The following is a 12,594-nucleotide window of genomic DNA, read 5'->3' on the forward strand; positions in this document are numbered from 1 at the left end:
GATATCGCTGACCCTGCCTGATGTCCCTGACCCTCCCTGTAGCCACCTGTCTGCCCGGTGTTCCCTGACCCTGCCTGGTATCCCCTACCTCTGCCCAGTCCCTGATCTTTCCTGATATCCCCTGACCCTGTCCAGTGTCCCTGACCCTGCTTGGTGTCCCCTGTCCCTGCCCATGCCCGGGACTGCTGCCCTTGCTGGCCAGGGGTTGGTGTGGGGGGTGCCTCAGCCCCCCGTGCTGAGGGGCCGGTGATCCCGAACAGCTGCTGGGGGACCTGCTGGTTCGTGGCTAAAACTGACCAAACAGCCAAACCACAGCGTTTCTTCTTCTGTTTTTCCAGCCAGCAGTAAGTAGCAGCAGCTAGTGCTGCTGCTGTCAGTGTTGAGCAGGGTCTGGACATCTCCTGCGTGTGTAATTGGAGATATTTGATTTCACAAGATAAGTGGCTTTAGATGAGAACTGTAAAAGTTCTCTGTAAAGTCTAAAGCCTATCAAGTCCTGGTTTGGGAGATGATGCGTCGCAGTGGGAACGCAGAGAGGTAGAATGAGGGCCTTGTATTGTGGTTGTGGTGATTCTTTTCAAGCTGTGCTTGCTGATTTTTGTTCTTTGTGTGTTTGCCTTTTGTATCTTGATTTGTTATTGTAAAAGGGGTGTCCCAGTGTGACCTGCATCCCTGCTCTGGGGGCAGCAGGTCATGGAAGCAATGCAGACAGGAGATGTTTTGCCAGCATTGTTAACAATAACACATTTATTTTCTTACCTCATCTATAACAGAGTAAAGACAGTCTCATAATTTAGCATTTTGTTAATAAATAATCAGCTACACTGTACCACCCACAGCCCTGCAGGGGTAGGTCCCATACAAAGAAGAGCAGAGAGAAATGAAATCCCGACCGGTCAGTTCCAGGCGCACAGAAGGTAAGTGCTTCTCTAGAAGGTGCATGTCCAAACCTCTTGGGTACTGGGGGCTTGGAAGGTCCAGAGGAGTCTGTGTCCAGCTGGGTGGGAGATTTGAGAGGAGGAGCAGTAGTGCTGAAGTACTCACTAGCTGGTAACTTCACAGCTCAGGGCAGCAAATCGAATAGAGCATAAGTTCAAGTGACACTGTAAATTAGTCTTCAAGGCTTTTTGTTTTAAAGTCAGTCCAACCATGTGATGGTAAACTGGAGTTTACCAGGTGGATTCACCATCAGGGGAGCTGCAGAACCTAAGCATTCCCCTGTATGTTTTGTAGCAGTAGTTTTATGAGCAGAATCTTGTGCCATTAGGAAATGGACACTTGATGTCATCTGGTTGCATCAACTTTTTTTCTATAGTCTTTTGTATCTATAAATGTGAAATTGGCAGTATGGGCAGTAATGGTCTGCGTCCTTGAAGATCTTCACAAAGAAAGGGACGAAGCAGCATCCAAAACAGCACCTACAGCCAAAGGGGAGATGGACAGAGATGATTCACAGGCTTTTCTTTCTGCTGGCCACAGCTGTGCTTTTTCTCTGCCTTATTCTGTCTGTCTTTTCACTGCACAAATCCACTTCTCTTCCAAGTCTATTAATGTTTAAAGGATCTTCCAAAAAATTAATCTTCTTCGCCACTGACATCTTTTGCATTAATCTGATTCTGACACTGATTCTAAATTGCAATAGGGAAGTAGACAACGTTGTAATAATTTTTGCTTTTCTTTTGAAAAGTAAAAACATACTGGGTTAAATTTAGCAGGTTTGCATGCTCTGTAGCCATGATGATTGTATCTAGAATGGACAGAATGTCTTCTTATCAAGTAGAGAAGGGCAAACTGTCTATATAAGCACTAGCTAGAACTTTTATTTTTAATTACTCTTTTTTTAGCCTTCTGCTACTCCAAGTCTGCAAAATGTACATGAAAGCTTACCCAACCATGCACAGGCTGGTGCACAGGAGGTAGGACAGCTTGCCCAGTCTGTAGGTGACCTGGGTGGTGATGTGCTGGCGGCAGGAAGGACATATTGTGGATGTTGGTTTGCTTGAGAAGATCCCTGCTACGATGATCGGGGGCTGAGACACCAAGTAAACTTGAGTTTGAGAGGAGATAGGAAGCAGCAAAATTAGAAGCACAAGAAATACTTTCCAAAATACAGAATCTCAGCTGGGGAATGTAGGTTCTTAACATGGCTCAATGCAGCACCCTTGTTACTATTAATGTCAGATATATTCCTAAGAACCACTGCACTGCTTGTTTCGTGTATTCCAATATGTGGCTTCTAAAAGCAGCCATAATTTACTTGGATAAAGACATCTCCAGGGAATAACCTATGGGATAATCCCCATAGTTAGGCAGTCTCCACCCCCACCCACTGGCAGATGTACTCTGACACTGAGAGTTTATCTTCTGATACTTAAAATAATATGAAAATGCGTGTTTTCTCTGAAGAAGAGATTTGAAGGATATAGAGGAACTTTCTAGATCAACTTTTCAGTAATTATAAGAAATTCATCAAAGCGGCTTCTAACATACAAATGCCATCAGTCAGGTGCTGGTGCCATCCCCAGTTGGTAAAGTCTCCTGCTCATGTTTTCTCAGTTTGAACTTGACTGTCAGACTCCCTGAAGGGCATGACACTTGTAGGTACACGAAGGATATTTTTTCAGAAATGTTTTTGGTCAAAAAATATCGTTTTAATGATCCTAAACAAGTTTAGGGTACAACTTCACACTGTAGCCTCAGGCAAAACTTGAGGAGTGGGAAAGTATCATCTGTTGGATAGATAGGATATAGCATGTCTGAATTTAATTGCCTTCTGATCTGAGGGATTTTTAAAAATGTATTATGTCTTCTTTCCTCCTGTGTGAGATGTTATTGGCTATTCTTTGAAGCCTTTCCCAAGTACCTCCTTTGAGCTTCTCCACTCCCATAAAGGTGAGTAGAGCAGGAACACTGGACTTAAAATGATTTGTTCTGAAAGTCCTGTTGACTTTAAAACTGGAACTGTTTCCCTTTTGTCAGCACGGAGAACCACAGGCATTGTCAGAAATACGGTCCCCTGGCACTTACCTGGTTGCTCAATGGTGGTTGTTTCTCGGTAGGAGTAAGGTGGGGGAGAAGGATACTCATAACCCCCTGTGCAAAGAAAAGCAGGGCAACATGTGAAAGTGCAAACAGCTCCTGGCTGCATCTGTTCCAGGGTAACACTGGAATGATACTTGGTCTGAATTTAGGGACTCCAATGATGAAGTGAGACTTTTTCTCCCCAACTTCTTCTAATCTCTTCTGAGTTTAGCAAGAGGCTTGAGAGGTCTTTAAAGTCAAAAATATTTACAGAGAGAGCTGGTCAGAGTAAAATTCTCTGAAAATTAGACCCCTTTAGAGGCCCAGTATTGACACATCGAACCTTATTAGTCACCCCCTGACCTCCCAGTCCTGTCCGGTAAACGGCAATTCCCTCAACAGCAGGAAGGTAACAAAGGTACAATCACTGATATATCTGTGTGTCTTTCAGTGAGGCAGAAGACAAAGGAGCATTGTGAGATACTTGTGTAGGTGTGAAAGCGCTGCCTGGTTTCAGAGAGAAAAACCAACCCAGCAGAGCAGCAACTGTCGGCACCCACTCGCAGTCTTTGAGCTCAATTGTCAGCACTTCAGTCATGGGGAGGGGTTGTTCGCCCCTACAGAGCCTGGTGCAGAACTGACTCAACCAGGGGGAGCAGCTCCGGTCAGCAGGAGTGCTTGGGAAAAGGCCAGTCCTCTGGAAAACGAGGTGACAATTTAAGCAAGACACAGCCCATCCACGTCCAAAGTTTGCTGGCTGAACATTTGCTCGTTCAGAGGATGAAGTTATTGTAGAGACACAACTGCAATTCCTTTTCCAATAAGGCAGGTGTTGTTTGAAAAATTATTGACTAAATGGACAAAAATATTTGTTGCCATTTTAAATGATGCTTCTATTAGGAGATCCCACCAGCTTGCCTACCCCACCCCTGGGGTTTATATTTTGGCACAAAAGCTTTCTAAACCCATCGTGTCCTGGCACGGCTGGGTCCTGTATGATCCAGCTCAGGTGAGCGCTGGAAACCAGCCATCAGTTTGCCACACAACCCCCGTCGGATGCTCTTTCCAACCAGCCCGGTGAAGCCTCCTTACCCTCCTGGCTGCTGAACTGTGGAGCAGAGGGTTCTTGCCTGTAGAATTCCTGGTGAGGTTCATACATAACCATGGGAATTTCCACACGTCCCTTCTCACTAGACATGTCTGCAGTTCACCTGCCGAAAGCAGTGTGAAATAAAATCGACAGTAAGTGACTCTCAGTGCCCTGTATTTGCCAGTGCCTGCCTCTGTAGTTCCTAGTTCTCACACTCAGGTTTTACTTGGAGGCAGATTAGCAGTTCTCATATTCTGGCTTTTTTGTAGGCTGAAGTGCAGTCAGTTCCTGTACACTTCACGACAAGGAAGATGGAAAAGAAGAGCAGAAAATGCCACATCTTTACGTATTTCTTTGTGCTGGAAAGCTAGAAATGTTCCCCCAGAAAACACACTATTAACAATGTGTAAACTTGTGACTGAAAGTGTTATCTTTGCAGAAAAGTTAACCGCTTTTTTTTTTTTTTTTTTTTTTTTTTTTTTTTTTTTTTTTTTTTTTCCCCTGTGGATTCTCAAAATAATCAAGGAGGGGAAGAGCACACTCAGGAGCACCTGTGAAAACCTCCGCGTGTCATTAAGTCAGTGCAATCAGCAGCAATTCAGATCAGTTGTTCTTTGGGTTATTGTGCAACCTTATCGCCATTGTTATCGTGCCCAGTTTTGTTCTGTGAAACTATTGTCTCATCGGTAGGTGCCAGGCTTTTGTTGGGAAATGTCATTGTTACCTATGACTGCGCTGCCTGAGGCTGTGAACAAGATCAGGTCACAAGATGTGTGTTTTGCAGCTGTTAGCAGGAGCTGTTCCTCACAATGAAGAAGAGGACACGGATTTGTGTTTGTATTACTGCATCTCTGTAAGTGGAAAGGTGTTCATTATTCCTAGCTGACCCCTGAACCAGCTGTTTCCTGCTAACATCAACTGCAAGAGCCCTTTACGGTAGAAAGTTTCAGCCTCTTGCTCAGCTCAGCAAGGAAGGGCAATTTGGGGGCAAATATGTATGGGAAGGACAAAAGACCAGGGAGCAGCAGTGCTGAGATAAAACAACAGTCCTTTAGGGAGGTAGAAAATGAGGAATTTGAAAATATTACTAGGGAAGAAGTGCTGTAATTGTCACAAATCTGCATTGGGGTTTGAATGGGAGGTGGTAGTGGAAAATGGTAGCAGAATGGATAAGAAAGGGAATAGGTAGGATGGTGTGGAGAAAAAATCAGAAATGCAGCATTGGCCATATTTAAGGCCAAAGATGCTGGAAAAATTGCTAATATATGGATTGGAGAGGAGGGATGGACAAAGGTACATCTCACTATGTTTCTTATAAAAGAGCTGAAACAGGTGATTGGGAATGTGAGAGGTATTAACAGGCCTTTGTTGATGAGGATCCCACTGAGAAGAAAAAAGCTGAGTCAAGAGAACTTGGGTAGGATGAAGCTGTGAGATCCAAGAGGGAGTAATCACATACAGAGGAGAAAGACTGTCAATAGTAACTATGGATTCAGGAGTGTGATGATAGAGAATGTTGCATTAGCCAGTATTGACCAAGAGCTGTTCCCTTGGGACAAGGATTAGAGGATAAAATTATAGGGAGTCTCCAAGTTTTTGTCTTATTGCTGTCTTGGTACTGAAACACCACACACTAAATAATGGGTGGTGGCAGTTTGGGTGCCACTTCTGCAGAATTCATCTCCCTCACTGTGAAACAGGAAAAAGAGGAAAGGGCTTTTGAATTCCATCCAGGCCCGGGCAGAAGGGCTTGCATGAGGCACAGAGTAGGAGGGAATAACACAGTGAGAGCGTGTCGAGTTAACTGCTGAGTGCAAGCAAACACTGACTAATCCTGGCTCCACCCTGTGAGGTATGAGGATAATATCACAGCTAAATGTGTAGGACAAGAGATGCAGAAGTGAATCAGCAGCAGAGCCGGGAATAGTGTGGGAGTCCCACTGGGTGCCAGGTTTGTGTTTGATCTGTTGGAGCCACCAAGCACAGAAGCTCTGGGCCATAGGCTGTGGATAGAGCTGGTGCCCCGAATTTGCTCACTTTCAGTGTCTTGTTAAGTGCTTCTTGTAGTGCTGCCAGTAGCTCTGTGTGTTGGGATGAAGGACCTGCCCCAGACCATGAGCTGGGAGAGCTGGATGGGCAGCTGGACCTCAGCTTCTGCAGGAGCCTCTTCAACGTACTTGGGGAAAGTACCAGGGGGTTTAGACACCCTCTGGGCCTGGTTGCTGGAAGTCCAGAGGTCCAGGAAAAGCATTTTGTAGGGTGTGTTATACAACTCAGTAGACCCTTTAATTCTGCACATAAGTTTTTACTCTCAGTTCTTGGTTGCAACCATGTCTGTGATGCCCAAGAGCTTTTTGGGGCTGTGACCTCCAAACCTGTAAGTGTTGTCGCCACAGATCAGAGATAGAGACTTTCCTCTCTTTCAGGTGTGATCATCTTCTGGAGAGGAAGATATGGGAGACAACCCTGTTGGTAGCTCCTTAGGAAAAAGTCATGAGGAGAAATACCAGGCAGCAGCTCCTGAAGAGGAGGAAAATGCCCTATAAACTTCCCTACAGAAACCAGTAACATCCAGGAGGCTCACATTTAATAGCTGGGAAGGTGACAGCAGTTGTCTTCTCTGCAGTCACACTGAGCAAACAGAGCTCTCTGCAAGGGCAGGACAGACCTTGTGTTCTCCTGAAGTGGGGTTGTCGTTTATCTGAAGCTGATTGACTCAAACTACTGCAAACTGCTCGATTTGCAGGCAGAAATGTACAGTGCCAGGAACACCAAAACAATTCAGTGCCTGCCTTCTCTCCTCTGAAGTTTTAGTCTCTTCTGCACATGGGTATAACTGGTTTGCACTGGAAAATAAAGCTCACTTCAAGTCCTGTGGAAATCAGCATTTCACAAAAAAGAAGCAAATCACTCCCCGAGGCGAATACACAAAGAGCCAGTTCAGGGAAAGTAAGGTGGAAATGACAAAGCTTTATGTTCCAGGAAGGACAAATCCTAGGGAAGAATGGACGAGCAGTTTCCATCATCTTTCTCTGGATTTGCTCCAGAGTCTTGTGTTCTGGTGTGAAAAGCAGTCTCATGCAGGCAAGCAAAGCTGATGAGCTGCGAAATTCCATGGCACAGCCCCACTCCCCAGCACCTCACTGACACCTCCTCAGTGTCCCTGCTGGCTGAATGATCCCACCCACGGGATTAGTTCCAAGTGCCTGCAAAGAGGCACAGGCACTGCCCTTTCTGATCGTAAGGGGGGTTCAGCTGAAAATCGAAACACTGGGTAGTACTAATTCTTCTCCTTTCAGGTTCATATCTGGCTATCAAGGGTGGCATCCAGGATTTCAGGCAGGACAGCAAGCAGTGACTTTGTAAGAAAGGTGTTTAATCTCCACTCCAGCTCCAGATGAGATCAGTGTGGGATTTGCCATTCAGTAAGAGTGGGTTCAGAGACAGGAAAAAGGGGACATGGAATTTGGGAGGAAACGTTAAGTGATTCAAGTATTTGAAGAAAATAGGGTAATATGTTCAAAAGTTTTGTATTTTAGAAGATTAACATAAAAACATTATTGTAAGGTATTTTTGCATTTTATGGAGGTATAGCGATTTTCAGCAGTGACCTGTTGGCTTGTAAGATACTGGTCCAAAGGCTTTCAGTTTGCTGTAATGTGTTCTTGTTCTCCTGTCTTCACTAGTTTAATGTTTTCCTGGGCATTTAGCCCTTCCAGCTGGGTCTGTGAGACAATTTAGGTTTCTGATGTTTAAAGACTGACCATAAAATGCCATTGCTGGCATGCAAATGTGTCTGTGGCTTTAATAATATCAAATACCTGTTTTACTTCATTGAAACAGTTAATTCTTGGTTTTGGCTAGCAATGAAACACTGAATTCCTCAGTGGAGAGATCTTTTCCCTTTAGTCCTGAGTTGGTCATTTAAGGTAACATTCACAATGTGCCAAGGCTTTTCAGATGTTCAAGAAGGAATAGCTCCAGCTCTAATATAGACAAACATAGCTGGGGAGCAGCATTCAGGTATTTGTCTATTCTTGTTTTTAAAATAGAAGCTAAAAGAGATGACAGCTGGCAGCAAATTAGAAGTTGGACATTGAAAATTTTTCAGTGTGCCTGAAGTAGACAACCTTTTCAAGGAGATGAAGGATGCTCTGCCAATTCCCCATTCTTTACTCCTGAATTAATTTTCAGTTCTACAGTTATTCCTACTTTTAAGCCTGCATCAGGCTACCAGCCTCTTCAAGTGGAGAGGATGTAGCTGTGTGGGATTCAACTGAATAGACACCATATTTCTGGTTGCAAACTCTTCACCTGATTTCCCTTGGCTTGTCTGTTGACTGCATGGGCCCAATACCCAGTATATAGGGTCACTGCTGCAAGTGGTGAGTGAAAGAAGGTGGTTGCTGATGTGCTGAAGTCATCAGAATGCTTTTGTCATTGAGCCAGGCAGCAGGGCACAACAAATAAAGTCACTGTGTAGATACTGCTCCTGCTTTCGTGTGGAAAGGGATAGTTACGTGTAATCCAAGTCCTCATGGCTTACATGGAAATTTAGAGTAAAATGAGTTCAGCTGTTGTTCACAAAATCATGAGGAAGGGTATACTGAAGAGTGAAATATTAGTGAACTGAGCTCTACTGAGAAAGAAAGAGCTCTTTGCTTTCTCCTTCTTGGGGACAACCTTCTCTCCATCATTCGTGCAGATCAGCAGCCTGGCCCTGCCTCCCTGGGCTCACAAGGCTGCTGGATAGGCAGGGACTCCTCGGATTTTCCAGTCCTGTCCCACATCAGACGTTTATGCTGGGTTAATCCTTCATGAAGGGAGCTCCAGTCTATAATTCAATACATTTACTGCTCCTGTTGCTCTCACCTGAAAGCAATTCAAAGTACTGTAAACTCTCACAAGCCTGCTAGTCTAAAATTATTAATGGTAGTTTATTCCTGTGTGTTATTGTGCCAGCATCAAGCTTTTACAGATCAACCTTCTCCCCTCGAGAGAGCCCAGAGAGCATTCCTGTCCCTTCACAGCCTTTCCTTCTCAGGGCTAAGCAAGGTTTTGAGCCCTCCTCATTTCTGTGCAGTGAATTCATCCTCCTTTTCTCTGCGTGGCCAATGAGCTCTGTCCTCAGCCTGTAGAGTGGTATGAGTGTCATCTTGTATTTAGTGGAAATGCCTGTAGAATAACCCAGTAGCACTGCTTCCTTTTCCACGGGCACACCGTGCTGAGGTTTGTATTTATGCTGTCATTAACCAGCAGTGGGTCTTTCTCCTTCAGTCTCATTCTGTACTAATGAACTCCCAGCTCGGAGCTGAAATTCCTGATATGCTTTTCTAAGTGCACTGCTTTGTAACTTTATAATACATACAAATACTGTCACAGCAGGTCTCTAACTTTTCTCACTCTGAATAATAGATTTTCCACCTCCATAGTTTGTTTCTTCAGTCATACATTTTATTAGCCACTCCTGTATTTCTGTCAAGGTTATTAATTAAAATACTAAATAAGATCCACCACTGATTTCTGTGCTAACCTTTGATGCAAACCAGGTGTATCTCTTAAATCTTGTTCCTTAATTTACTGTTTGAGGTAAATGTTCCCTTCAGATGACCAACTTCACTTGCATTTAAAGGGCACTTATTCTGAGGGGTGAGCACAGCTGAGCCCTGGGATTGCATTAGAACTTGTTCCTCCCTAATTACCATTCCAAAAATAGAGTACTAACCACTAAAGGGAAGTATTGTCCAGTGGTTTGTGCATTAACCTGGATGGGGGGGAAAAAAGGTGAGCTCAGTTCCTGTTCTGCAACAGTGAGGATGAGAAAATTAGTCTTGGTTTTGCTCAGGTTTGTTGTGTATGGAGACACTGTGACAGGGAGGCTCCGTGTCTGTTCTGCACTGACGTGGTCACATTTGGTTGTGCCTTAAAACTTGAGCACAGAAGGTGAGAAATGCCAAGTTTAGATTCAGCTTTTTTCCTCTATTGACACAATTTTTCCCTTTTAGCTTTCAGAATTGAGGGCAGCCTTACCCAATTGTTTCCAGCACTTCATTATTGCCTTAAAATTTGATGTTTGATATCTTTTCATTTGATTCCAGTATAGATTAACATTCCTGTACCAACAGCGTTGAATCATGGGTAGCCAGCATTTCATTTATACCCTTTAAAAAATAATGCTCATAACTTGTCCTTCAATTGAAAACCGATGGAATAGCTCAAGTAACATCTCATACAGCATCTGGAGCTGGTTTAGCAACTTTTGCAAAGTTATTATGAATAAACATCCATTTGAAGAGAGCAGGTGTGTGCCCTGCTTTTATGTGTGAGCTAAGCCCTTTCCTACAGCGAAAACAGTTTCATTAGTGTGACTTTCCATTCTTATTACTGTTCTCATTCCCACCTTATCAGAAAGCTCCTTTTCCTCTTTTCCACCTCTGAACTGTTCCAGGAGAAAGATAAAATACCCTGAGAAAAATCTTTGCCTCCAGATTTTAGGAACATGAGAGAGGCTTGCACATTTTGAGAACCTGTCAATTTAATCATAACAAGTTAACATTTACAATAGAGAGCCACAGCTGTCACACTCCTCGAGCTCCCTGCCTTTTCTAGTCCTTGCCACCTCGCTTTCTTTACTTCCTAAGGAGTAAACACAGCATTGATCCCAGGTGATCTGAAAGCTCTTACCTTTATGTAGCTCTGGCGAATCTGGGGAGGAAAAAAGCTTCAAAAGTTGATCCCTTCATCCATGTCTTTGCACCGTGGCTGTGTCTGGGGAAGGAACACGCACCTGACCAGTGACATGACCTGCTGTCATGCCCCAGTGGCGTATCCAGCTGCAGATGGGAGTCAGTTGGTAGACACTGTATAATTACCCCTGTTCTGCCTCAGCCCCAGCCTACTGCTCACACCTGCTCTGCCACCAAAGGAATGTTGTGCAACAGGCTTGCACCAGAGATTGTTTTTGTTGTTGGGGTTTTTTTCTTTTTTTTTCCCCCCCTAATATCCCAGAAATTTTCCTTTGTGCCAACCTGGAAGCTAATGAAGACAATTAGAAGCAGCACAGGAATAACTTGAGGGCAACGGAGAGAAAAGTGTCTGTGCTGACCCATTGTGCTTCTCTGCAAACCACCACAGAGAATGATGAAAAGCCATGGGTACAGCTGTGTCTGGAGCTCTGTTATTTTATTACTGAGATCAATAATCGCTTGGACTCTCTGATGAATTAAGGGGTGCTTAGATCAGCAAAGATTATCTGTGTAGGGTGATAACCATGGATATTTTAGCTGGGATCTTCTTGGTAACTTGGTTTGTGGCTGAATTGGACTCTCTGTTAAATAGATGCTTTGACTTTGTGGTGGGTTGCCCTTGGCCAGCTGCCAGACACCCACCCAGACAGTCTTACTCTCCTCTTCAACAGGATGGACGGTGAAAATAATATGGGCATTTTCTCTGAATGAGATAAATACAGGGAGATTGCTTACCAGTTAGCATCACAGGCAAACCAGGCTTGGGGGAAATTAATTTGTTGACAAGAAAATATATTTGGATGGTGAGACACAAAGAGAAAAGCACCTCCCCCAGATGCCACATATTCAGCATCTCCAAGTATAATGGTGGGGATGTGGCCCTCTTAGTAAGGATCATTCTTGCTTCATCTGAATCTACTGCAGAAGTGTTTCACGCTAAAGCCTTCCTCCACAACAGGAGCCCATCCAAAGTGTTTCCAGCAAGGATAGAGCATGATGCATTGGGTTTGCCTGGGAGACTCATCACCAGTCCAAAATACGCTGTTTGCTCCTGGGCAAACAAAGTCTTAGTCAAGAAAGGGCTGCAGCAGTGCAGGAAGCCCCTGACCTTGAGAGGTCAGGATTGCACAACAAGTAGCAAAGTGGTGTTGAACAGCTGAGAAACTGCCAGTGGGTAAAGCAAGAAGAGAGGCAACAGTTGTGCACTCCAAGTATTCGTGCCCCTTTTTTCACCACAACTTGGAAACTCCTGAAATAGAGATTTTTGTTGTTAGTGGATGAGTTTATCATCAATTTTGGTGTTATTGGATGCTGTTAGTGGTGACAGCACATCACCTGCCTCTCATCCAGACCTGAAGGAGCAGGTACAGAGCACTTGCTCAGGTTTTCCTCACTGCCAAGAGTGGAGGCTCAGCACTTTGTACACTACACACATGCATCATCACTCCTCTGACGAGTCACATCTCCAGGCTGAACTAAAAATATGGAAGGATGACTGACATAACTGTGGCTGATCCCATTTTTGCTTTTCAAATCATTGCTCTTTCACAGGTTTCCTGTGTGATATTGGGCAAGTTATTCACTCCTCTGTGTTCTCTCCATGTAAAGAAAAATAATAGGCTGGTCAGAATAATTTTAATAGAGATGATAAAATGCTGCTTTATTGAAGCTGAAATGCTTTGTGGAGAGACATTATTTTGACAACATTTTCTCAGGAGAGTCACAGCATGTTCATAT

The 12,594-nt window shown here is 44.2% G+C and overlaps 1 protein-coding gene across 1 annotated transcript; it reads right to left on the reverse strand.

The window, feature by feature from the left end:
* Positions 1-927: 927 nt before the first annotated feature.
* Positions 928-10,875, reverse strand: LOC114058634 (cell death-inducing p53-target protein 1-like). Its single transcript, XM_027886159.1, has 5 exons — positions 10,796-10,875; positions 4,114-4,232; positions 3,028-3,093; positions 1,888-2,047; positions 928-1,418 (listed from the first exon to the last, which is right to left on the reverse strand). Exons 2-5 carry the CDS (start codon positions 4,217-4,219, stop codon positions 1,310-1,312), a joined length of 441 nt encoding a protein of 146 aa, XP_027741960.1. The 5' UTR covers positions 4,220-4,232; positions 10,796-10,875; the 3' UTR covers positions 928-1,309.
* Between the last annotated feature and the right edge of the window lie 1,719 nt (positions 10,876-12,594).

This window comes from Empidonax traillii, unplaced genomic scaffold (assembly GCF_003031625.1).
Source record: "Empidonax traillii isolate 1590-97213 ecotype Southwest subspecies unplaced genomic scaffold, ASM303162v1 scaffold180:size851510, whole genome shotgun sequence".
NCBI lineage: Eukaryota > Metazoa > Chordata > Aves > Passeriformes > Tyrannidae > Empidonax > Empidonax traillii.

Coding starts and splice junctions, on each gene's coding strand:
- LOC114058634 (XM_027886159.1), bottom strand. CDS start 4,219: ATGTCTAGTGAGAAGGGACGTGTGGAAATTCCCATGGTTATGTATGAA. Junction 3,094..4,113: donor ACAGTTCAGCAGCCAGGAGG/GTAAGGAGGCTT, acceptor TTCTTTGCACAG/GGGGTTATGAGTATCCTTCT. Junction 1,419..1,887: donor ACCAGCCTGTGCATGGTTGG/GTAAGCTTTCAT, acceptor CTTTGGCTGTAG/GTGCTGTTTTGGATGCTGCT.